Source organism: Halichoeres trimaculatus, unplaced genomic scaffold, assembly GCF_033239565.1.
Source record: "Halichoeres trimaculatus isolate MK-OKI-2021-1 unplaced genomic scaffold, fHalTri1.1 fHalTri1_scaffold_17, whole genome shotgun sequence".
NCBI lineage: Eukaryota > Metazoa > Chordata > Actinopteri > Labriformes > Labridae > Halichoeres > Halichoeres trimaculatus.
In genome coordinates, this window is record NW_027437195.1 from 29,833,357 (window position 1) to 29,860,622 (window position 27,266).

Sequence of the window (27,266 nt, forward strand, 5' to 3'; positions counted from 1 at the left end):
GAAGAGGGGAGAAAAGAAAGTAAAGGAGGTGGGAGACACCGTGAAGGAAAGGAGATAAGAGGAAATCAAGGAAGGAGAAAAGGAAAGATGGGAGGAGAATAAAGAATGAGGAAAGGATGAAAGGAAACAAGGAAGGATGAAAAGATAAGAAAGGAGAGGAAAAGATAGAAAAGAAGGCAGGAAGGAGGAAGAAAGGAATGAAAGGAAAGAAGGTAGGGATGGAGAGAGACAAGGAAAGGAAAAAATGGAAGGAGAGCAGAAAAGAAGATAGAAATGAAGGGTAGGAAGGAAGGAAGGAAGGTGAAAAGAGGAGAGGAGAGGAGAGGAGAGGAAAAGAAGAAAGGTAAGAGAGAAGAGAGAAGGAAAGGAAAGGAAAGGAAAGAGAGGTAAAGATGGGTAAGGGAAGGAAAGGAGACAAAAGAACTAGAAGGGAAGGTCAGAGGAAACAAGGAAAGAAAGTAAGGCAGAATCAAGGTTACACGCAAAAGGAAGAAACAAGGAAACAAAGCTAGAGAAGAAAGGAGAGTAAAAAAAAGAAGGATGGATGATGACAAAAAGAAAAGTATGGAGTGAAGAGAGGAGAGACACGAGTAAGATGAAGGAAGCAAAAGAAGAGAGGAGCTAGGAAAGTATAACTTTTAACAGAGGAGAGGTAAAAAAAAAAAAAAAAGAGGGAAGAGGAGAAGGACAAGGAAGGAGAGGAAATGTGAGAAAAGGAAGAAACAAAAAAAAGGAGAAACTGAGGAGATAAGAGTAAAAGGAGAGGAGGAGATGGAGGGATGAGGAAACAAACACTGCAGAGAAAAAACAAAGAAACTGAGACTGAGGAGAGGAAACAGAAAAGAGACTCAGGAAGAGGAGGAAGAGGAGGAGGAGGAGGAGGAGGATGAAGCTGTCTGCGATGGTTTGGCAGAGAGAGAGAAAGAGGAGAAGAGGAACAGAGCAGGAGGAAGTAGGTGACCGCCAAAATAAAAGTGTGGAGTGGGTGAGGAGGGGAGATGAGTCACTGAAAGAAAAGATACCCTCAGTGAAATAAAACAACTCCTTCAGTGTGTGTGTGTGTGTGTGTGTGTGTGTGTGTGTGTGTGTGTTATCAGCACTGATGGCTCATTAATGATGACAGAGCTCTCAGTGTGTCGCGGCCTTTCCCAGGAAGCGCTCAGAGCCAGATGTGCAACAACAAGGCACCGAGACCTTTCCAGGAATTACACCGAGCCCAAACTCAGAAAACAGCCCTTATGAACAGCAGGGACCTACAGTCTCATTCTGAGGCATTTCCTTTCGGTTTGTAGCTCTGAAGTTTTGATTTCTGATTTTAATTAAGCCTGGTAGAAGCTATTATGAAATATGAAAACAGAAAAAGAATCAGAAAAACATCCTGAATGGGAGATAACGAATTGGTGGAAAAAAAAAAAAGATGCAAATATGAAAATCTGTTGGGGAGAAATGTGAAGAAATAAAAGCTGCAAATTTGTGAGAATAGAAAGTTTCAAATATCTAAAAAAAAAAGAAAAAAAAAAGGGAAAGCTGTTCAGAAAATAATTGGATACGAATATGAAAAAAGAAGCTTTAGACGTGGGAGGAAAAGTTGCAAAGGTGCAGCTCTGTGAGTAAAGACAAGTGATGTTTGAAAAAGTTTTAAAAGTTCAAGAAGAAGGAAGAAAAACTGAGAGGAAACAGTCAAAAATTGTTGTAAATAAAGTTTCATACTCGTTAGAAAAAAAGTGATGAGTTTGCAATCAGTGTGGATTAAAACATGTGGACAGTTTAACACAGACTGCAGGACAAACCTCTCTGAACTGCAGGCCTCTGCTGACTCCTGGTGGCCGAATGAGGTACTGCTCAATAACAAAAATAGGAAACATCCACCTTTAGAGGTGGTTGTTTTACTGTTTCCTATTCATTGACAGCTTAAAAAATGTTTTCAAGGTTAATTTTTTTAAAACTTGAAACAAGAATAATTTCTTCATACGAAGAACTTTTTTTTTACTCCATCAGCAGATTTTTTTTTTTAACTTGTTACAGCAATTCAGACCTAATTTTGTTTTTAAATAACTTGAAATCAGACATTTTCCTGGACTGGTCTGGTGAATGTGGCTCATATTAAGTCTAAAAAGACATTTCTCCTGCCAGGCTTTTAACTCATTTTGGGGCTTTTACTGTTTTATTGTTCATTAATGTTTTTCTCCACTGTCAGTTATTTATAGCTCAGGAGCGTATACAGCACTTTGGCTAACATTGTTGTATTTTAAAGTGTTTTCAGGGTTATCTGCAGGTTTCAGTAAGTCAGATTTAAGACTTTTCAAGACTTATTAATGACAACTTGAATTAAATTTAAGGCTGTAAATATTGGCGATTTTTAGGGGATCCTGCTGTTTCGCAATCGAAACTGACACCATCCAGCCAACCCTCAATGACCGTCCACTTACCCCAAGTCCCAGACTGGCTGGCAAGCATCAGATTTATATCACAGGGATAAAAGGCAAAAGAAGATAAAAGACTACAAACTTTATTCCTAAAGTAAGAAAACAATGGAGGTGGGTTTTTTTGGGGTTTTTTGGACGTCAATGTGACATGCTTTTTTTTTTCGTTTTTTCAAGCTAAAGTTCTGGTCTGACAGATGGGAGCTTACCTCTATTTTGATAAATAAAAAATACAACATCTATAAAAATAAATAAAAACAATATAACATCTATAATAAATAAATAAAAAAATATAACACCTATGATAAATAAATAAAAAAATATAACATCTATGATAAATAAATAAAAAAATATAACATCTATAATAAATAAATAAAAAAATATAACATCTAAAATAAATAAGTAAAAAAAATATAACATCTATTATAAATAAATAAAAATATAACATAAAAAATGAATAAAAAATAACATCTAAAAAAATAAATAACATCTATAAAAATAAATAAAAAAAATTTCACACCTACGAAAAAAAATAACCTATGAAAATAAATAAAAAATATAACATCTTTACAAATTAAATAAAAAAATATAACACCTATAAAAAAAGGAAAATATAACATCAATAAAAAATATTTTAAAAAAATTACATCTATAAAAAAACATTTATAAAAAATAAATAAAAAATACAACTATAAAAAATTAAAAAAAATATATTAAAAATATTCAAATGAAAATATATATATATATATAAAAAAAAAAAATCTAGTCCTGACCCCCGAATTAAAGACCTCTTGGTAATTTTTTTTTTAAGGCCAGCTTGTGACATTTTTTATGAGTTAAAGAGAGTTTAAAGCCTTAATTTTAGAAACATAAATATGACATTTTTAAGACTTTTCAAGGATGCGGGGACCCCCTGGTTTTACAAATAAAGGGGAAGTTTCAGGTAAAGTTGTCTAATTTTTGTCTTTTGTCTTAAGATTTACACCAAAGATCACAGTTATCTATGAGATGAGGACACCTGCTCACCGTGTCTGCAGATGTCTTTACTGAAAACGTTTAATGAGTGTTAATTAATCAGACACAGAGCTGGAAATGAAATCTGTAACTCGTCTTTGAATCAGTGTTTGTGTCAGGGTGTGATAAAGGCGGATGATGTATCGTGATCAGGTGATAACTTCATGTCTCACACACACACACTCACACACACATGCTCGTCCTGTGAACCCTGTAAATGAAGCAATCCAGCGTCTGGGCTTTATCACAAAACAGGTTTAATTTAATATCTCTTTATTTTTTAAAATAATTAAACATTTGTATTTCTCCAACCCTTTTTTATCTTTTTTTTTTCAGTTTTTAAATCATATTACATCTGGGCCGCTCTAAAGCACACATTAATCCAGCCGGGCGGGGAGGAGGAAGGGGGGAGGATCACCGCCACACGCCGCTCTGCTCCGTGCCTTCCTCTTCACTCCCTCCTCCTCCTCCTCCCTTCCCTCCCTCCCTCCCTCCCTCCTTTGACCCATGACTCCCTGCCTACCTGCCCTCACCCTCACCCCCCTCCCTCCTTCCCTCCCCAACTAAAAAAAATATATCCAATGGTCAAAAGAAACTTCATCAAAATATCCAAAATGAGATAAAAACCAAGAGAAGAGGGAGGAGTGAGACAGAAAGAAAAGAAAGGACGAAAAGGGGGGAACACTATCATAAATACCAGGAAGTCTTGTTCCATAATACCTCTTTATATACTGGATACTCCTCTCCACAGTTTCCTAAGCAAAAAACATAGGCTAAATTACTACAAGATACAAGATTATCAGTGTACTGCATTCAATAACAATGTACAGGGTTGTCTTTTCTTTTTGTCACTGTTGTCGTTGTAATACTGTGAAGTCAACGCGGCGCCCCCCGGTGGGCAGAGGGGGGAGAGAAGTGGCGGCGAGGTGAGGCGAGGCGAGGTGAGGTGAGGCGGGGCGCTCGTCGTTTTCACAACAGGGAGGAAGAGATTTGGCGCTCCTCTGAAGACTTTTCTTTTTTTAACGTAGGGTTGTTTTGTTTTTCTTTAAGTCCCCGTGACGGCCGCCGGGTACCAGTGCCAGACTGATACCAGGGAAACCAGGTGAGGGGGGAGGAGGTGAGGAGGTGAGGAGGGAGGGGAGGTTACAAAGAAAAGGATGAAGGAAGGAAGGAAGCAGAGGAGGAGTGTGTTTACGTGTGTTTACATGTTTTGTTTTTTTTGTTTCAGGGTCGTCGGTGAATTTTCACTCTACAGGAAGCAGTAAGTGCATAAACTGTTTGACAGTCGCTCATTTATTTCCAATAACAGCTTCACCGAGCACATAGCGCTCTCACTGAAGCTACATTTTCTCTAATTTCCTGAATTCAATCCCACGTTTGGCCAGTTTAACTGGAGGCTTTTATTGTGAAGGACACAGGAAACGCTGAGATCTAGAGGCTCTGCACAGGAAATGAGGGTACAATGAAACAAGGAATCGGTCAAAATATCATTTCAAAGAGGAAATGTGTGATTTTCTAACCTATTTATCAGTTTTAGGGAAGATGGATGTTTAGAATTTCTACTTTTTTTTTTTTTTTAGTCAACGGTAATTTAGCTCTACTCTTTTCTGACGCAGCTTTAAAGTTTGTTTTAATTTGGGATGACAGGAAGTTCGTCTAAAACACAAAGTTTAGCTTCTGAGAATCGAGCTTTAACCCCTCATTTCCCACGAACACACACGTAAACACACTCCCAGAAGAAACGGTGTGTGTGAGTTTACCAAAACAGCCCCTGTTCTTGTTTCAACGTGATTTTGATCTTTTTGTTTTTTGGGAGGATGTTGAGAATCAGGAAGAGGAGGAGGAAGAGGAGGGACATCCCGCTCGGGGACAGAAATGACAGATGCACCGTGAAAGAGGAAGGAGGGAGGGAGGGAGGGAACGGAAAGATGGAGGCAACGAGAGGAGGAGCAAAGAGGAGAACCAGGAAAATCAAAGTTACATACGGGACAGTACTGAAGAAGAAGAGTGGGATGAAGAGTTTAAATCAATCTATCTTCTCTTTTTTTGTTGTTTTTTTATGTTTTCAAGAGTTCATTTCATGTCCTACAGTCCAAAAGTTTTTTTTTTTTTGTTGAATTCCCCTCCCACACAAGTCATTTTCTCATTTTCTATTTTTTTCTTCCTTTTTTTATTATTATTGGTTTGTTTTTCCGTTTGCAATAATATCAGTTTAAGGGAAAAAAAAAAGAAAAATAATTATTTACAGTGCTGTTGAAATAATGAAAACAGACGTGATGAATCTACTGTAAAGTAAGTCGCACAAACACAGGAGAAAAAAAAACATAAAAAAAGAAACGATTAAGAAACCAGCGGGCGCTCCGTGTCCATCCACAGACGACGGCCTGACGGGGATTTTCTCAGAGCTCTGAGCAGACATGGCTGATGTGGAGGAGGAGCTGGGGGAGGATGGAGGGGAGGGGGAGTCACAGGGGGGAGAGCAAAGGGAGGGGAGGGGCAGAGGGGAGCGCGGCGCTGTCTTCGTTAAGTTGGGATGATGCCGTCGCTCCTAAGGCCCCGCTTCAGCTCCAAGTCCTCCAGCTTCCTCCACAGCTCCTCCCGCTCCTTCTCCTTCTTCTTCTCACTGGAAGAGAAAACAAACATGGAGGACGAGGTGTTAACCACAGGATCTCCCCGGAGACGACTCTGACACTGAGGAGTCTGACGGAGTAAACGCCGAGTGAACGCTCTCGTCAGTCGGCCAGAATCTTCGTCTCCAGGGGAGTCAGGGCTGTTAGCATCAGGCTAGCAGGCTAGTGAGCTTCATGAGCTCGTCAGCGCTAACGCAGGTTAACGTATCAGAAATTAGGAGGGAAGTAGAAACAGGCCGATGAAGACTCATGGATGAGGAGAAACGTCTTCACAAACTTTGCTTCTTTCCAAAATAAAGCTGCACTTTAACAGATTTTTTAAAATGTGCCATTTCTGACAGAGAGTGCATTTTGTTTTTATTGTTTTTTGTTTGTTCTGTTGAGTTATTTGAAAGTTACTGATATTCCAACTACAATACTAAAACAATACTCATGGGAAATAAAAAATGATTGCATTTGAAAAAGTGTTTTGCATTATTATGTTATATAATCATTATAGTCTTAAAATAATATTGTCGGTAACATTGTTTATCGTCAATAACTGTAGGACAATATATCGTCCAGCATAATTTGTTATCAGCCCAGGCCTAGTGCATGTCAGGTTTAGGTTTATTTTCATTTTCCTTAGTTAAAAAAAACCTTTTTTCTTACATCTTGTGGAGTGACGGAGTTGTACACAGACGTAAACAATGAAAGAAGAAGAGAAATGTGTGTTTTCTAGCTGGAAACTGTCACTGTTTGAGTTTGTGTCAGTTTAAGACGACAGTGTTAAGGTTGGTTGTTCACTCTGTGCTGCAGTTTGCTGAAGATCTTTAACTGAAACATTTAGGAATCAGTCAGAGAGAGATCAGCGCTCTGCAGACATAAACGTTGGAGAAGTTGTTTGACTTTTACCTGGGGGAAAGGTGAACTCTCTGTTAAGCGTTAGTTCATTATTCAGGAGCAGAGCAACGCTGATGAGCAGGGGCGTGCCCAGACTTTTTAGACTGGGGTGCCCCGAGCAAGGTGCTGAGGATTATTTGAGCAGACTCTCTAATATTATTAATTTTTGCTTAATTTTATCACAAATACAGGATCAACAGACTACAACTGTAATGAAAAATGAAACTAATTAAAACCAAAGTAGACTAAAACAAAGCATTTAAAAAAAAAACAACCTAAAATTGAACTGAACAGTGCTGTACTTAGTTATATTTTAAAATTCAAAAGGCATATATTGAAAATTTCCGTTATTAATTGTTAAGTTCACATTTCACATCAACCAATGTTGTAGACTCGTTATTATTATTATTATTATCATTATTATTATCAATGTAATTGAATTGCAGACTTTTGCCAAATCATGCAGCTGCATATGGAACCCCAAAAGATTCATAATTAAATAATTATTTTTGATAAATAACAAATATAAAATATAGCCATTAAATTGTAAAACCAGGCAATATTTTTATGAAATATTTTTTATTATTCTTTAATATTAAATTATTATAGTTAAATATTTCATATTGATTATTTTAACAATTTCATACTTCTTAAAATAATGACTTTAAATTTATTTTGCAAGCTTTTATAAAATAAAATTTGAAAAAAACAAACAAAAAAAAAAACATTTTTTGCAAAGTCAATTTTTTTTTCAGAATTTTCTTTTCCACGATAGCTTTTTTTGTTTATTATAATAATTGGATATTAAAGAACAATAAAACATATTTTATTAATAATGGTTCGATTTTTCACATTTTAATGGTCATATCACATATTTTTCTGTTATTTATTAAAATGTTTTTTTTTTCATTTTAAAATGATGTTTTTATTTATTTAATTATGAATATTTTGGGGTTCCATAGCTTCAGGTGCTGTCAGCAGCTGTTGAATGTAACTAATAAAATAAATAGCAATCAAACTGAGTTACTTTGAAAATCCAATAATCTGTAAAGTAGCTAAATTACTTTTTAAAGGAGTAATCAGTAATCAGATTACTTTTTTTGACGGTGAGAGTGAGAGCAGCTTCTTACCGCTGGCGGTCTGACTTGTAAGTGGCTGTAAGTTCATCGAATAAGGTACTGTTCATCTCCATGAAGGCCTTCAGGACGTTGTAGACCAGCGCCACGATCGCCCTGAGAGGAAGAGGAGGAGAGACAGAGACGTCAGCGTGGACAAGTTTTCTTTCTACTTTTCAGCTTTCAGTATTCTTATGATTAAATTAAATTATCATGCACTTAAGTTTCTGTTTCTTCTTGAAGCAGACGCCATCATGAAAGCTTGTTAAACTGCCCCAGTCACACATTTTATCCTAAACAATCCAAAACTTTGACTCAGGCTGGAAATAAAATGACCTCAGTTAAACTCTTGACACAGAAACATGTTCCTGCTCTCTAACCCTCAGACGCCGAGCAGAGTTTCTCTACATGTGAATCCTGATCATTCAAATCGATGTAAAACTCCTGAGCTGTGTTTGCTTTGATGTAAAACATGATGTAAATCAGAAACCACTTCCTGTCCGAATCCTGGCTCTGAGACTTTATGTGAAGCGGTTTCGGGGTCACTCACGGGTTCCAGTGCTCTTTGGAGATCCTGTAGAGGCTGGCGAACATGATGGGCAGGATGACGCTGGAGTTCTCCTCGATCAGACTCATGATGTACTCGTTGTTCCAGTAGTAGAGAGCTCGCTCAGCAACCTGGGGACGCAGAGAGACGAGATACGAGGTATAGGCTCCTGGAGTTTTCTTCTTTGACCTTAAATAGTTATTTTCTAGTCTTTATTTTCTTATTTTACGTCTCCCTGACGCTGAGGCGCACAGACCTGGAAGTGTGGGCTGGAGACACATCTGGAGATCTGTTTGAAGAGCGGCTCCTGGATCTTGATGAACTGCGTTGGTTCGATGACGTCCAGGATTTCCTCCAGCTCCCCTAGAAACATCACCTACACGGCAGCACAGGAGGACAGTGTTACTCCACACACATAGACACACACACACACACAGGGACACACACACACACACACACACTCACAGCTCCAGCACAAACACACTCCTCACCTCTTTTTGACTGCAGGTTTTTGGCCAGTACTTCAGTAAGCCTCTGATGACCTGAGGAGGAGGAGGAAGAGGAGGAGAGAGTTCAGACTGACCGCTGGCTCATTCAGCTGTAGTTCACTCAGCTGTAGTTCCCTCTCTGGCCTCAGTGAGGCGCTGTCTGCAGAGTTTAGGACTAACACAGCTCTCAGTTATCAGCTGAGCTGTTTCTCAGTGATTCAGAAAAATGACTCCAGAGAAATTTGTTGCAGCAACAGTTGGTCAGACATTTTATTCAACTTTCAGAGTAGAAACGTCTGGAGCTGATCGAGAAAAACAAAAGCTGAGCTCAGACTCCAACGCCACGGTCAGGTCTGTTTAAGTCCGGTCAGGTGAAGACAAAAGAGAACAAATGTTCATCGCTGATGCTGTGTTTCAGGTAGAAACAGGATTTAGATCCTACAAAAGTAGATTTCTGTCACGCAGAGCGGACGTGTTTTAGTTGCTGCTCGGCCGTTCTGCAGATTTAAAAGCGTGATTATGGAGGGTGGTTTGGTGACGCCAAGAAAGTTCTCTTCATTAAGTCCACGGCAGATCTAAACATGGGTCAGGGTCATTTTAGCTCTCACACAGGAAGTGACGATTCTGTCGACCAATCAATGGCCAGCAGTGTTTGTACGCTGCAAAAAAGTGAAATCTTATCAAGTTTTTTTTGTCTTATTTTTAGTAGAAAATATCTTTTTAGACTTAATATGAGCCACATTCACCTGACCGATTCAGAAAAATGTCTGATTTTCAGTAAGTTCAAGACAAAATGAGGTCTGAGTTGCTGTAAGAAGTTAAAAAAAAATCTGCTCATGGAATAAGAGGAAAGTTTCTTACATGAACACATTTTCCTAGTTTCGAGCAAATTTTTGCGGGGGGTGATATTTTTCTAACTCGGCAGTTCAGAGGATATTAAGATCACAAGCTCGCCCAATCAGAGGCACAGCTCAGGGTCACATGACCAACAGGCGCCCTATGGCTATGGACAAAGCCCTTGCTACTACCAATATGGCTGCTATAGCCAATGTGCTTCATTTTCTGTTTCAGAAACAGATGGGTGACGTTGGCGAGACTACGTCCATGTTTTATACAGTCTATGGTTCAAACTGACTCATATCAAGAAAAACAAAACAATCTTTATTAAAATAAGAGAAAAACAATTGAAAATATTTTAGGTTGTAGAAGTGTAATGAAGACAAAGGAGCAGTTTTTCTAATTGAAACAAACATTTGATAACAAACTACCAACAAACATCTGATTAAGATCAAATACTGTTAACTGTCTGGTTTAAATTCTACTTTACAGTTTTAACTGAGTTCACACTGTAAAAAACTGAAATCTTATAAAGTGTTTTTGTCTTAATTTCAGTAGAAAATGTCTTTTTAGACTAAATCTGAGCCACATTCACCCAATCAGACCAGAAAAATGTATGATTTCAAGTTATTTAAAGAAAAAATGAGGTCTGAATTGATGTAATAAGTAAAATCTGCCAATGGAACAAGAGAAAAGTATCGTATATTAGGACATTTTTGAGCGAATTTTTCTTGTTCCATTGGCAGATTTTTTGACTTCCTCATTTTTGTCTTAAAATAACTTAAAACCGGACATTTTTCTTGACTGACCAGCTCAAACTGACTCATCTCAAGTATAATGAGACATTATTACTTAAAATAAGACAAAAACACTTGATAAGATTTCAGTTTTTTGCTGTGAAGCTCCACCTTCAGGAGACGGATCAGTTTGTCTGACTCCCCGACAGAAAAAGGAGCCAAAAAGTGGGACGGTAAAGGTTGATAATCTGGGGATGTGTCCCAGTTTTAATCAAACACAGCTCGATCTGCAGATCTTTGACGTCCTGATGCTTTAACTTTTTGTTTCTCTGGACGTGTTTTGCTCATTAACACCAGAAAATCAACACAATCCTGGCGTCAGCGGCTGTTTCCACTCTGTCTGTGTGAACAGTGTCTGAGTAAAACTGAAAAACTTTGAATAAATGAGTAAAAAGCTGAAATTAACGAGTGGATACTCACTGGTTCTGTTAATGTTGGGTCTTTCTCTAGGAACTGTACAATGCAATACGCCAACTGCAGAGAGAGGAAGTCAGGTTAGAAACATCAACATCAGCGCTCTGTAGCCTGTTAGCCTGTTAGCATCTCTGATTAACTTCGACATTTAACATTTATAGGATTAACTTTCATTTCCTGCAGATGTGAAGTGACTGAGTTCATTTTGTAAAGAGCCATCAACACTTTTTGTCTACAGGAACTGATTACCAAACCGAACGCCGAGGTCTCACCTGTGCGTGGAAGAGGGACAGACTCCTGACAGTGTGGAGGGGGATCAACACTTTGACCAGAAACTGTTTATGCTCTGCTTTTAGTGGCAGGGCGAAACCATTGATTATACTGTGAAGAAAGCACAGAGAGAAAAAATATCAACATTAATTAAACATGAAGACATGAAAGACGGTCTTTGTGCTTCCTTGAAAGGGAGAGGGAGATCAATGAGCGGCTGACAGAAAGAGGAGCGTCTGTACGAGTGGCGGAGGTGGAACTGATGGAGGACGAGGGTTTCCTTAAAACTCCTCAGGAAAACTAAAGCTCTGAGATTTTACGAGGTGAAATGACATGAAAACACTTCCTCATGTGTTGGATACTGAGGAGAAGCAGATTTGATGGTTGAGTTCAGGTCTGAGGGAGTGTGAAGTTAAGTGTCTGAGTGTCTGAGGCCTCCACATACCTCCCGAGGATCTCCAGCAACTCAGCCACCCCGTTGAAGTGCTCCGTCTCATAAACAAAACTGCAGAGCGGACAGAGAGGAGGAAACAGAAATGAGACTGAGGCAAAGCTAAACAACAGAGACTAATGAGCTGAGTTTGACCTTCCTGTTGACCTTGATCTGACTCTCAGCTGGATGAAAACAGATTTCAGGAACTCACCGTAGAAAAATATTATTGATCTGTTTTCGTATAAAAGCCCTCAGCCCCAGGAATTTGCCGTAGATTCTATGCAAGACTGTCTTCAGGTAGTCTCTCTCCCGAGGGTCCTCGCTGTCAAACAAGTCCAAGAGCTGCAGCGAGGGGACAGTTTGGGTTAGTCCGACTTTATTTCATTAATGCTGAGATTAAAATATAGGTACAATATAGAAAGAAAAAACTCAAACGAATGAAAAAGAGCAGAAAAAAGAAAAAGTCTTATTGTATCTGTCCCTTCACTCACAATATGTAAAATAAACATGTGATCAGAAAAAACTAAAATACTGTCTGCCAGCGTGCCTTTCAGCTTCGCAAATTTTCTTATTTATTTTTTTTTTTTTTGCAGAAACACGACAAACAAAGCAATCCACAACTTAATCCTTAAACTTGAAATAATTTTTCTGATTTTTTTATTTCTGATCTTAAAACTAAAACAATATAAAAAATATATTTTTTTTTACATGGAACATAAAGAAAATAAACTTCATGTTCCTTGCATTTAAAAAGTGAAAGTTTAGGGGATGAAAACAGTAAAAGTTAAAAGGTTAAGTGTAAATTTACATCAAACAAAAAAAAAAAACAGAAAGAAAATAAAAAGTCTTATTATAATTGTTGGTAATATTTTTTTATTTTTAATTATTTATTTAATTTAATTTATTTTTATTTTTTTTATTGGACATTTACAAATAAAATAGATTTCATATCCCTTGCATTTAAAAAGTTAAAGTTTAAGGGTTAAACAAGTGGAAGTTAAAGGGTGATGTGCAAATTAAGATCAAACAAAAAAAAGAAAGAAAGAAAAAAATATGTTTTATAATTGTTGGTAATATTTTCTATTTTTATTAATTTATCTTCTTTTTTTTTTTTTTACATGGAATGCTACAAATTAAACAGACTTAATATCCCTTGCATTCAAAAAATTAAAGTTAAGGGATAAAACAGTAAAAGTTAAAGGGTTTAGTGCAAATTTACATCAAACAAAAAAAAACAGAAATAAAAAAATATTTCTTGTTAAGAATGTTAGTTATATATTTTTAATTCATATTTATTTAATAATTAATTTTTCATTCATTTTTTTTATTAGTATTATTTTTTTTATGGAACTTCACAAATTAGACTTCATATTCCTTGCATTCAAAAAGTGAAAGTTAAAGGGAGAAAAAAAGTGGAAGTTAAAGGGTTAAGTGCAAATTTACATCAACAAAAAAAAAAACAAAGGAAACAAAATACTTTTGATAAATGTTGGTATTACTCTTTATTCTTATTTATCAATTGTTTGATTTAATTTATTTTTTAAAATGGAACTTCACAAATTAAATAAACTTCATATTCCTTGCATTTAAAAAGTGAAAGCTTAAGAGATGAAAAAAGGGAAGTTAAAAGGTTAAATGCAAATTTACATCAAACAAAAAAAAAAAAGAAAAAAAACAATTTCTTATTATAAATGTTGGTAATATTTTTTTTATTTATTAATCTTTTCTTTCTGTTGCAGGGTTGAGGTTTTTCCCTGTATTTGTTGAGCAGAGAAAGAGGAAAGAAATGAGGTGAATGAGACTCAAACTAAAACAAAGGATGACCTTTGACCTGCAGACGGGCTCAGCGACTCACCTGTAGGACAAACTTCTGGTCTATGTACTTTTTGGCAATGCTGGGCTGGAATTCCTGACTCTCCAAGAAGCGGATGAAGAACTCGTATACCAACTGGAGAGAGGAGGAGACAAAGCAGAGGGGAGGTGTCAGCGCTCGGTGAGGAGCAGGAGGATCAGCTGCTTGGTGAAAAACACTCTGAGCATCTCTGAACACAAACTACAGAAACAAACGTCCCGCTGACGAAGAGTTAGAGACTCCTCAGCCCTTAGACTAACCCCACAAACACTGGGTCTGGAGCAGATTCACAGGAGCCGTCCCCAGGGTCAAAGGTCACAGGGGTTCAGCGTAACGTGGGTAGAGCTAGGATTAAAGCAGGTCTGGATCGGCGGGGTGTGGGGGGAGTAAAGGGGCTCTGATTGGGAGGGGAGGGGGGTAAAAATAGTCTGGGGTAAAAAAAGGTCAAAGAGACGAAACAAAAAGAAGAAAGGTTTTACCAGGAAGCTTCTCCTTGAGATTTGCATCTCATTTCTAAAGGAGTCCTGGGCAGCAGGCACACAGAGAAGGAGGAGGGGAGGTGAGAGACAAGAGAGCCTGGCTCTGGACACCGACCCAAAGCTGAACCCACCCGCCCCACACACAGCGAACAGCGCAGAAACACATCAGAGGCAGCGCGGTATGGAGACGCTTTAGAGGATCAGAGTTAGGAACGAGTTCATCTGAGCCTCTGCTCGCATCACGTCTGATTGGCTCATTGTTCTCACACAGGAGTGAAATCCACTGATTATGGGCCTGACGTGTCGTCAAAGTGAGATTCAGAACAAAACTGTCAAATTATAAACACACCTTCAAACTCCTGAAGCACAATACGGATAAATGATAATAAGCTGCTTCTACAAGTTCAGACTAAAACCTTTAATTTCTCCTTTTTACTCTGAAACTAAGTCCTCATCTACAGGAGGGTCAGAAAAGTTTGGTAGGAGAGTGAAAATGAATGATGGGTAATATTTAAAGAAGTGTTCAATAAATCTTTCCTTGTTTGAGGATTTTGATGAACACCCTCGATGCTTAAAAACTCTGATTTTTTTAGTTTATTTTTTAACAATCTGAGCCACATTCACCCGACAAGTCCAGAATAAAGTCTGATTTCAAGATATAAAAAGAGACAAACGACGTCTGTGTTGTTCTTATTTGAAATAAGCTGTTGGCATTTGTCTGAAGCTTTGTCTGTTCAGGCGTCACATTTGTCTTTTAATAAAAGTAAATAAGACATTTTTCTGGACTTGTCAGTGGACAGGACTCAGATTCAGCTTTTTATAATGAGAAATAAGAGGACACTTGGTTATATTTCTGTTTGAGTTCTGAGCTCATTGCTCAAACACTAAAACAAGAAAATTTCAGCATTTTTTTTTTGAATTTTTGCAAATTTTTGAGATTTTTGCAAATTTTTGAGATTTTTGGAAATTAAGCAAATTTTTCAAATTCCTCACTTTTTTTTAACTTTAGCAAATTGATTTGGTTTAAAAAAATTTGGCAATTTTTTTGTTTTCATATTTGTTGCAACTTTTGCACATTTCTGATTTTTTTTTTCATTTTTGCATATTTTTTGTTTGTTGCAATTTTCGCACATTTCTATTTTTTTTTTACATTTTTGCAAATTGTTTTCAAATTTTTGCAATTTTTTTATTTTCATATTTGTTTTTTTAATATTTGCAAATTTTTAATTTTTCAAATGTTGCAATTTCTGCACATTTCTGATTTTTTTTACAAATTTGTTAAAACTTGCAAATTTGTTAAAATTTTTGCAATTTTTTTGTTTTCATATTTGTTGGAACTTTTGCACATTTCTGATTTTTTTTCATTTTTGCATATTTTTTGTTTTCAAATTTTGTTGCAATTTTCGCACATTTGTTTTTTTAATATTTGCAAATTTTTTGTTTTTAAATGTTTTTACAAATTTGTTAAAAAAAATTTTTTTGTTATTTTCAAATTTTTACAAAATTAATTAAAAATAAAATGAAAGACATCAGATGTATAAATTCAAAATGTTTCATTTAGAAAATTATTCACTTGATTTCAACTATGTATAGAATAAAATAAAAGAGGAATTGTTCTTATTTTTAAGTCATTTTTCTGGCTCCTGAATGACTTTAATTCACGTGAGCAGAGGCAAAATGGCTCTTCTGTGAGTAAAGGTTGCAGACCCCTTAAAAACTGAGTTATTTTTGAAAATTAAAAGTGTTGGTCATGTGAAGATGTTAATGTTGTTGATTTTTTTTCTAATATCTGTTTTTTGTTGGCTTAATTTTGTCAAACATGTAGGCTAGACCCAGATTAGCATCCTGCTTCTGCCTGTTCAGTCGCTGCCTAATATAAGAAATAAGGTTTCTGTAAATGTCTTTCTCGTGACAAATATTGTGTTATGTTTAAAGACTGAATAAATCCTACAACTACAGATCTGTCAACCACAGAAGGAGCTGAACAAACATGTAAAACAAACCACACAGAGCCCCTCTGAAAATCTGTCTTTGTTAGATTTTTGTTATTACTCTAATAAAAAAACAAAAGGTGAAAGTCTTCACCACTTAATGTGCACACACCACATGTTTCAGTGTTGTCTTACCTGTAAGTGTGGCCAGGAGGCCTCGAGCGTGGGCTCGTCTTCCTCAGGGTCAAACTCGTTACTGTCACTGGGCGGAAGGGTCCGGAATATGTTGTGAGACACCTGAAGCAGCACAAAAAGGACATATTAAACTGCAGGCCTCAGTGATGTGTTCACACCTGTTCTCCAAACTGATTCAGGATCAGGGGTAAGAGCTGAACTCTTCTTCAGGTCTGGATCTGGAGCGGCCGTGCTCGTCTTTTATTTGAGATTCAGAGCTACGGCTCGTGTTACTCTGATGCTGCAGAGCTCAACCTGCCGTCCTCTTTGGCAGGCGCCGAGGTTTCCTCTGTGATACTCAGAGTTACATCAGCGCCTCACGTGAGCCTGAGTGCACATCAGGGGCACGAGACAGCCAGGGAGGAAATGGGACAGGAGGGAGCGCTGGAGTCTGATCTGTCTGTGCCGTGCTTGTTTTTTTACTGCGTCAGTTTGAGAGTCTGAGGAACTTTTCCTGCTTAAACTAAAACTCAAACTCTTTCAATCAAACCCTGAAGTTTATCCTCTTTTTGTTTGAGCTAATTTTTAAATCCAGTTTACTCTACTCTAGTGTCAGAGTGTCAGATGGACGTGTCCCCCCTCCTCCTCACCATTTTGACGACCTCGGGGTAGGCCTGCTCTGTCAGGTAGCCCCGGCTGACGGTCACGTAGTCCACCAGCTCGTTGAGCGTGGAGCGCTTGTACTCCTTCATCTTGAGGTCTGACAGCGTGTCCATGAAGTCAAAGACAGTACAGCACTGCTGCAGCTTCTTCAGGAACAGCTCCGGCTGCTCCGGCGCTGGCACTTCTGCACACGGGAGACAAAACGAGGACGGTTAGTTGGTTAGGTTGGTGCAGTGATGAACGTGAACCATGCAGACTCTCCTGACAGTGACAGAGGTCAGAAAACACCACAAACACACCACACACAGGAGAAACACAGACGTCTTCTTTCCTTGCTCTTAAGGTGGAAGTGTTTGGATTTGTTTGCTGCGTGACTGAGAAACAGAACAATCTTTAGATTAACTGATCATGAAAATAATCCCACATCAGTAAAACAAATATTTACAGATTATTCTGCCCTGGATTTGACTGATCCGCTCTTTAATCAATCATCCATCCATCAGCTGTAATCACCTGTCAGCAAACATTAGAGTCTTAACCCCTGTGTTTCTATGGCTCTTATCTGCTTCAGGGTCATTTTATTTCATATCATTTGTTTTATTGACGTTCTTATCTGATTTTTACCATGTGACTCAATTTATTGTAACTAATTATAGTTTAATTGAACAGGCTGCCCTAAATTAATGAAATAAAAAATAATTTAAAAAAGGATCATATTTCAAACTGTGAGAGCAGCAAAGCACTGTTTTTGTTGTAATTCAAGTTTGCATGGAGTTTTACTGAGACATCAAAAAATAATAAAAATAAGAAATAGCCAAAATATTAACAGAAATTCCTCCATGCAACTCTGGCTAACCTCAAGTTTTAAGAAAACTAAATCTACAAAAAGACAAATTAGGAAGAAAAAAGATTTTAATTTTGTGTGATGGATTCATCAACTGCCAGGTTTTCTTTCAAAAGTTCTGAATTTTTGCAAATTATTAAAATTTTTGCAGATTTTTTTCTACATTTTTGCACATTTTGAAATTTCTGATAATTTTTTTGATATTTTTTTTTTTTTTTTTAATTTCTAAGGTTTTTTTAAGTTCATTTTTTTTAACTTTTGCAAATTTATTTAGTTTTTATATGTTATTAAAAATGTTCCAAAATTTTTTATTTTCAAGAGTTTTCACAATTTCTGCACATTTCTAAAATTGTTTTTTTCTTGGAAATTTGTTTCAAATATTTGCAATTTTTTGAAATTTCACATTTTTTGCATATTTTGAAAATTCTGATAATTTTTTGTATATTTTTGAAAGATTTTTGAAATTTAAAGATTTTTTTTAAGTCAATTTTTTTTTAACTTTTGCAAATTTATTTATCTTTAAATGTTATTCAAAATGTTAAAAATTTTCACAATTTTTGCACATTTCTAAATTTCTTCTTTTTTTGCAAATTTGGTTACATTTTTGCAATTTTTTGCAATTTCAAAATGTTTGGATTTTTTTTTTAATTTATTAAAAAAAATACGAAGATATCACATGTATAAATTAAAAAAAAATCATTCAGAAAATTATTCACAAGATTTTATCATGGAATTTTAAAAACACAATTAGCAATGCACGTGCTCAGCAAATCAGCATTATTGGAGGGATTTACAGCCCACTACCACTCTCCAGCTAACCGGTTAGTGAAGGACTTTATACGGCAGACCCTGTCAAACCTTTGCAGTGTTTTCTATGAATAAAGGAATATTTCAACATTTCCAGCAGACTCCAGCAAAAACAGAAACATAGTTTTTGAAACATCCAGAGGCAACGAGGTGAGTCTGGTATAAACAGAGGGTGTTCTGGGTAAAAAGCATGCAGACAGCCAAAGAACATTTTATAAAAAGAGCTTCAGCTTCTCAAATCACTCAGTGTAGGAGCCTCCGCTCTTCACTGTCAGCTCTGGAGGAGTGAGCGCAGCAGCCTCATTATCCAGCACCGAGCGTTTCCAAAAGCTGTCACAAACCCAACGCATGCACAATGAGGAAGGAGTCGGCAGGTGTCTGTATGCTGATCCCCCGCTGACAGACACGGCAGCGAGGGTCGCGCAGAGTTCAGACCTGCAGGGGGACGCACGGCGCTCTCTGTGATGGATTGAGCTGATGTTCCTGTCCCAGCAGGACCGGGGCCTTGGTTATGTAAGAGATAAGCTGCTCCCAGAGCACCACACCAGTGGCCCTGGATGTGTGTGTGTGACAGTGTGTGTGTGTGTAGTCTTTTGCATTTCCACTAGAGGAATAACAAACTGTCTTTTTTACATCTCAAGGATAATTTTTGTAGATAATTAATCACCACGTTTTTTTTTTTAACTGAATTTCTGATTTCTCTGAACTTTGAGTTTAGTCGTCAAATTACTTAAAAAAAACCTGTTGCAGATTATTTGCAAAAACACATTTACATAAACTGCTTTCTGAAAGTGGCTCCTTCAGGTGGATGATCTATGTTTAGTTTCTGACCTTCTCCTCCAGGTGAGAAGTAAGCCTCAAATCAAGCAGAGAAGCTAATGCTAATTAGCGCTTGCTTCATTGAATAAAATCCTCTGTCATCACCTCATCCTGGTTTTTGGAGAGTTTCTGATAAGTGTGATTTTGAGCACATATTTTTCTGCTTAATAAGATTTTGTGCATGAAATCATCTTCGATTCAGCCGATCAGGATGAAAGCCAAATTCTTAAAATCCTCTTCCTGAAGCTCGGACCAATCCGGGCAGTTTTCTGTCATGGGAATCGGGCCTCGCCAGACCTCGCCAAGCGCATTTGGAGTGATTATTCCAAACATGTTTTGATCCAAATGCCACTGGTTACTCACGACCTGCTGGCCTTCGTTTAGCTCGGCTCATTGAGGCTGAATCCAACCAGGCCAGGCCAAAAAAAAAAAAAAAGAGGCAGCCCCTGATTGACTGGCTGGAGTCCTGGGCTCTGCCGGCTTAAATCTCTGCTCTGCAAACTTCATGAGACCAAAAAACCACAGATTAGCTCAACACGTCTCAGACTCTGTTGACTTTAATCAAAACTTTTGTTTCTAACAGAGCTGTCCAATCCCTGGAGATCTCTTTTTAAATAATCTGAGACGTGTGGGAGCTCAAGGTTAACCAGCCAACGAGATGAAACAAGTCGCTCTTTGATGTGTGTGGGTTTGTGTGTGTGATACGATCACTCCGAGCTCCAGAAACCCAGAAACAGAGCTGACCAGAATATCAAGGTTGCCGCAAAGTCTTCATGTCCTTGAGCAAAAGTCTTCTCTGCTCATCTTTGTCAGGTCGGTTCATTCTCAGCGCTCTGAACGGGGAGCTGTTTTCTGCAAACAAGCTCTGATAAATCCACTGCACACACACACACACTCACAGAAAACACACACAGGAGTCAGTGAGGAAAACACTCAGCAGCCAGAGGGGCAAAGAGTTTCAAACGTTGGACTTGGATTTATCAAGTCCACATAAAAACATGAATGCTGAGTGTTTCTGATTCCCCATTCCAAAATGCACTCTAGATTGAGTTAAAGGTGCAGTACGTGGAGTTCTGCAGCATTTAGCAGATGAAACGTAGTAAAGATGATGTACAACACTCAAAAACGTGTTGAACTTGGTGTCAGATCACCTCATTGTTAGGGTTGCATGCACTGATCCCGATCCTGACGTCAGGTATCGATGGAAAGGGGCCAGTTTTTAACAGCGCTCTTCGCTACTTGATTTGTAAAGTTACCTCTGATGCACTTTCTTTGTTTTTTGCTGCATCACCAGTCTACATGGGATAAAAGTTTACCATTGAATAGAGTTTCTGTGAATTCTGAAGATTTGTTTTTACCAAACTGCATGAAAACAAATGAATATTTTATACTTTAGAATCGATATCAGTCGATACCCAAAGTCCAGGTATCAGTATCTTTTTAGTTAGAATAAACTTTGTTGCAACTATTTTTTATTTAAAAAAAATATATATTTTTTTTTACATTTTAATTTTTTAATAAAATATATTTTTTAAATTTAAAATTATCCAATTAAATAATAATAATTATAAATTGATTATTATATAATTATTATTTATTTATTATTTTTATCAATAATAATAATAATAATTAAATTAGTAAACTAAATTATCAATTATTTTAATTATTTATTTATTTATTTATTATTTTTTTCTATTCTTTTTGCAATTTCGTTGGACTTTGTTGCAATGACAAATAAAGATCTATTCTATTTTATTGTGTCAATTGTTTTATCTGTATTTTAACACAGGTTAGGTGAGACATCCAACCTTTTATTTTGCTTGTATTTATTGTGGGCTTTTTTATTCTGATGTTTATTGTCTTTTTACCTATCCGCTGTTTTTAATCATTTTTATCTACTACTTATTTTATACATTGTGCTCTATCAATGTTGTTTTTAAGCTTGTATAGCACTTTTTTTTAAATGTTCCAAAATGTGCTATATAACTTAAGTTTGACTGGACTTGAAGGGGTTTTGGTTTTATGGAGCCTGTTTTCTAACACGGCAGTGTTTCTGCTAAAGTGCGAGGCTTTAAGTTGTTTAGGGACCAACCAAATTCTGTCTGTTGTAGCGAGTACAGATTCACATAAAATCAAATGGTATCATGTTTAGGTACCTAAACACATACTTGTGACTGTGAGAGCGTGGAGGAGTTGCAAATTTTCCAAACTGGGCATGAACACAACATTGGACGTTTATATACTGATACTATAATGTTAAATAAAAAAAACTTTGAGATTATATTATTAAACAATCTCTCCTTTGTCTATTTCTTGTCATTTTTTCATTTTTTTAATGGCGATCCTACATGTAACCATGGCTGCATTGTTTACATGTAAAATCAGCTGTTAGCAGCCTGTAGCATGTCAATGCTAACTGGTGCAAGGCCAGATGTTTCCCACAAGTTGAGGAGAAGGAGGTGAGGACGACGTGCTGGTTCTCAGGTGTGAGCTAAGAAGTGACGACATGGACCTGTCCTTCCATCCATCGTTATTGGGAACGTAAGATCTATCTCCAATAAGATGGACGAGCGAGCCGTGCTAACCCAGCAACAGAGGGAATACCAGAAGGCAGAGTTTCTTACTTTCTCACTTTCTTACTTTTGTTTTCTTATTTGTTGCTGTGACTCCTGAATTTTATATTCTATTTCATTTCTAAACCAGATTTAAAGCCACTATATGCGACTTCAGAGCTCAGAAACTACTCAGACTGCAGTCCAAGCCGTTTGATGAGATAAATGTTCATGTTGCGATGATGAAATTGAAGTAAAAGCACAACAAAGACTGAAAGAAAGGAAGCTAAAGTATGTGCGTGAATGCATTCTTTCCTGTGGTGTACGCGCGTTAGGGTTAGGCCGATATGACCTTAGAATAATAATCTCATTCCTCTGACACACCCTAACCAGCATTCTCATGTGTTGTGAAATGTGGACATAAAAAGGTGTGTGCTCATTTATCAGGAGTCAAAGGTTTGATTTGCAGCGAGCTCGTTAAGTTCATACAGGAAGTCATGTACGTCACTGTCTCTGCAGGACAGTCAGGTTGTGTGGATGTTTTCAGTGTGTGTCTCTGCTGTGGTGCACAGAGCTTCATTACAGTAATGACTGGCTGCAGGATCCGGGGCCTCCAGATCCTGCAGCTCCACGGCTATAGAAGCATGTGAACGGCCTTAAAGGAAGCTATTAATAGACAGATAATCACACAGGACGCAGTAATCCCCTTACTGAGACACAGAGAGCACGGCTAACCAGCTCCGAGCAGGTCGGGAGAGTGTGAATGGAAGAGAAATGATGTGGGCACAAACGTGTGTTTGAAAGACTGCACGTGTGTGTGTGTGTGTGTAGCCTGGGATAACCCAGATACTACCCTTCATCACACACACACACACACACACACACACACACCATGTCAGCCAGGCTCATACTTCAACACAATGAGCGGCTGCTGCTGTGATGCTCAGACTCCAGGTCGAAACACAACAGGTCATCACAACACGGCTAAATTTCACCAGATCCACGTCCGGTACATCTCCTCTCCATCATGGAATCAGAGCTCATAGTAGGGCTGAACAATTAATTGAATTCAAACCGACATCGCAATGTAATAGAGTGAAATTTTCAAATCGCAGAATCTGCAATTTATAAAAATAAAAATAAAATTTTAAAAAAGTTTACAAACCTTAAGTCTAATTCATTTCATCACAACATGTAGGCCTAGCCTTTATACTAAAGAATGATTCTATTCATTGTTTTAGAAAATAATGCAAAAGATCTCCACTTCTTTTTTACCAATATTGATATTTCGGTTATCAGCCACTACTAATATTAATATCAGATATTGGTATCAGCCAAAATGTTCATACCACCGTCCAGGACGGACGCAGTAAATTGTATCCAGTCAGTTAAGGCTACTCCGACAACTTAAATACCGTAAGATCTTAATAAAGGGGCCTCCTGTATTTATGATTCACTCTGTTTTTGAGGATATACCGGAGGGAAATGTGCAGTTTCTGTGCAGATGTGTAGCCCTTTTTGGTGCGATGTAGTCTGCCTAATTCAGCCGACTAATAGTCAACAGCTGAGCTCAGCCTATGCTAACTGTAATAGCTATATCTGCAAGAATTTTCATTACTCATTAGTAAACACAGCATTCAATCTGGGCTCCTCCTCCTTGGCTCAGTGCCAGCAGCAGCCCACACCCACAGCCTCCAATCTAACTGTGACTAGATGAACATACTCACTAGCCCAGCAACCACCTGTAGCATCGTGTTTCTATGTGGGAGAGACTCAAGGGCCATACACCTGACTTAGCATGTCAGCACAAGCTAACCACGGGTATTTGACGCATACCAGCTCGCATCAATCCATCATGGGTTTCCGACCAAGTTCTCAAAAAGGAGTGGACGTCAAGCCAAAATTTTCATATCAGTGCATCCCAGTGCAATGAAACTGTGACGTGTTCTTCTTCGTTGGATTTATTAGCAGTGTATGCTATGTTGCGCTGTTGTGCCATCACACTATTAGGCAGCAGAGCTAACAGCATTTAACTTACACCCCGCTTACCTCGAAAGGCAAACAGGGTTGACTTTTACCAATCTGACCCGTACCAAACCATACCGATCCATAATGGACCGCTCGGTGGAAACGGGGCTTAATTGCCTGTGATTGGAGGGTTATTGCACATGATTCCTATTCCTGGTGAGGAGCTTTGGATGCTCCTTACGTGGTCTGAGTCCTCACCCTAAAGCTACAACAGATCCATTTCTACAGTTTTACACACTGTTACATTCTCCTTATTTAAACAGAGCCAAGTTTAAGAAGTTCAAGACAAACATTTGCAAATGCAAAATGATCTCAGACACTTGTGATCTGCTTTTAACTTGCTGAAGGCAACAGCAAAGGTCAGGGTGGCTAATGCAAGCAGAGACAGGAGAGAAAGAAAAATCAGAGTGACGGAAAAAAGCTGAAAAATATGAAGAAAGAAAAAAACTAGACACACCAAGAAAATGAAATAACATCAACTGGACAAGCTTTTGAAGTTCTGTAAATATTTCCAACCGGGTTCAGCTTTCAACGACCTGCGCTTACTCCTGGTTATTTATGCTACCAGAAAAATGGATTTCACCAGCTGCATGAAAAGTGCTCACAGTTCTCAAGGCAACCAGCTCCTTCCTGTGAAAGTGCATCCACAGTGACAAGAACAAAACCAAAGAAAGAGACAAGAAGTAACAGGCAGAAGCTGAATTATGTAATATTATAATGAGCGATGGACGAGAATAACTCCTTTATAAAACCTACAGCTGGTAATTTTCTCAAATTACATAAACCTGGTGCTTAATTCACATAAATCCCCTTTTAAAAGCCACTCAAATACATGCACTGACCAGAGCAAATCATCCCAAGACCTGAAATGAAGCTCTTTAACGTCCAAAAGTGCCCATATCACTGAGAGCATTCACTTCCACCGTCCATTTCCATCCTCCAATCCTTTTAGTGTGTAAAAATGTCATCTTCGTTAATCCAGCATCTGCTGCGGGCTGTGGATGGAATCAGGGCTGTAATGATCCAACGCTGTCAGCCTCTCTGTGCATAAGCCAAACATCATTTTTCAGGATTATTATGGTGACATCACAGCAACAACAGCGAGCGAATTAAGGGTAGAGTTCACCGGAAACTGTGTCAGCTGGACGAGAAAAGAGCCGTCCATCTAGATGAGCTGGAGCGCGGCGGGATTGTTGTTTCCAGTCGTGGCTCAGACTCATAGAGGAGCTGTCTGTACGCAGCTCCAAGAGTGGGAAAACGTTAAAGAGGCTGGTTTATATTTGGTCCAGGAAGCAGTAAATTATATCCAGTCAGTTACGGATACTCCGATAATTGAGATACCGTAAGATCTAGAATAGAAGGGCCTCCTGTATTTACAATTCACTTTGTTTTAGTGGATATACTACTGATTTACATCTTGTCCAGAAAACTCAACAATGTGCAGTTTCTGTGCAGATGTGAAGCTCTTTCTGGTACCGTTTGTTTCTGCTATGTAGTCTTCCTACCTCAGCCGACTAATAGTCGACAGTTGAGCTCAGCCTATGCTAACTGTAATAGCTACATCTGCAAGAATTTCCATTACTCGTTAGTAAGCACAGCATTCAAACTGGGCTCCTCCTCCTTGGCTCAGTGCCAGCAGCAGCCCACACCCACAGCTTCTGACAGTAACGACGTGGAACCCACACACACCAGCCCAGCAACCACCTGTAGCATCACATTGTTAAGTAGGAGAGACTCAAGGGCCATACACCTGACTTAGCATGTCAGCACAAGCTAACCACGGGTATTTGACGCATGCGTCGTTATTTGCTTCTTTTCAAGTTCCCAAAAGCAAGTGGAAGTCAAGCCAAGCTTCACCCTCGTTTAGTAAAATTCTTTATCTGTTTGGTGTTTTGTTTCACTTTGATTGCGTTTTCTTCCTCCGTGCTACGTCTGCCAAAGTAGCTTCTCTGATTAGCTTCTTCCACTCTTGATTATACCACTTTTTTTCAGACCAATACCAGTACGATTATTCCTGCTTGAGTACTCCCAAGTAAACCTACCCAAGTAAAATTTCAATTAATAGTGACAGATAATTTCTGACAAAGACAGTACAATTATTCTGTCATTAAGTTTAACATAAAACACAAAAAAATCCCTGAGTTTATGATTTATTTTTAATGAATTAACAAGTGTCAGAGTTTTAGTCATTCTTTTAAAAATAAACTGATGTGCAAAATATAACAGTTTAACTGTTAGCTCCTGGTTTATTCATGTTGTCTGAACAGGACCTGATGCACATTTGCTGTGGTGTCAAACTGCAGCTATGTGGCGCCAACTACTGGCAGGAGGATTTACTGGATGTAAGACTTTCTTGTTTTGAGTATCAGCTGCTGATATCAGCAGCTTTTATGAGTATCGATACCTTGAAAAAAGGCTGGTATCGGCCCGATACTGATACCTGGTATTTGTACTCGCCCTTCCCTATTATCAACAGGCAAGGTCTATTACGCACTGGGCTCTAGGGATGGGTACCGAATTAGGTATTTTTTTAGGTACCAACGGAGTTCCGTCAGTAGTAGGGATGGGTACCTTTCACATTTGAAACGATACAGTACCAACGTCCGGTACCTGGCAATCGGTACCGGTACCCAATGGTACCGATTTTCAGTACATTTTTGTAGTTATGTGGTAAAAAATATCAATTTCTTTTACAATATTCTATATATTTTTCAATTTAACATATATATCCTCCAGAATATACCCTTGCAATGCTGTGTTCATGTCCATCATGGAAAATCAACTATTCTCCCACTTCCTCACAGTCACAAGGATGTGTTTAGGTACCTAAACATGGTACCTTTTGATTTTACATGAATCGGTACCCGGTACTTTTGACAGAATTCGGTCAGTACCTTTAAAAGTACCTGATTTGGTACCCATCCCTAGTCTGAAGTACCAAGTACCGATTCACGTTAACTCGAAAGGTACCATGTTTAGGTACCTAAACGCATCCTGTGACAGTGAGGGAGTGGAAGAGTAGCTGATTTCCCAAGCTGGACTTGAACACAGCATTGCAAGTTTAAAATATGAGAAATAAATGTGTTAAATTGAAAAGCTTGGAGATTTTATTGTTTAGGAAATTAATATTTTTACCACATGAACACACCAAAAGTACTGAAAACTGTATTGCCAGGTAACGGGCATCCGTACCGTACCGTTCCAAATGTGAAAGGTACCCACTACAACTAGGCACGCTGTGATTGGCTGATGTAACCACACCTATTC

General features: G+C 38.0%; 1 protein-coding gene across 1 annotated transcript in view; it reads right to left on the minus strand.

Annotated features, from left to right (window-relative positions):
- Window positions 1-3,693: 3,693 nt before the first annotated feature.
- Window positions 3,694-27,266, minus strand: part of ppp2r5eb (protein phosphatase 2, regulatory subunit B', epsilon isoform b) — a 53,658-nt gene continuing 30,085 nt past the window's right edge. The window contains exons 3-14 of the mRNA XM_074691853.1: window positions 16,937-17,133; window positions 16,308-16,409; window positions 13,706-13,798; window positions 12,062-12,192; window positions 11,863-11,922; window positions 11,420-11,528; window positions 11,154-11,207; window positions 9,103-9,153; window positions 8,868-8,987; window positions 8,615-8,742; window positions 8,080-8,181; window positions 3,694-6,060 (exon numbers count right to left, since the gene is read on the minus strand). Coding sequence (XP_074547954.1) covers window positions 5,961-6,060; window positions 8,080-8,181; window positions 8,615-8,742; window positions 8,868-8,987; window positions 9,103-9,153; window positions 11,154-11,207; window positions 11,420-11,528; window positions 11,863-11,922; window positions 12,062-12,192; window positions 13,706-13,798; window positions 16,308-16,409; window positions 16,937-17,133 — 1,247 coding nt within the window. The 3' untranslated portion in view covers window positions 3,694-5,960. The remainder of the gene's footprint in view (window positions 6,061-8,079; window positions 8,182-8,614; window positions 8,743-8,867; window positions 8,988-9,102; window positions 9,154-11,153; window positions 11,208-11,419; window positions 11,529-11,862; window positions 11,923-12,061; window positions 12,193-13,705; window positions 13,799-16,307; window positions 16,410-16,936; window positions 17,134-27,266) is intronic.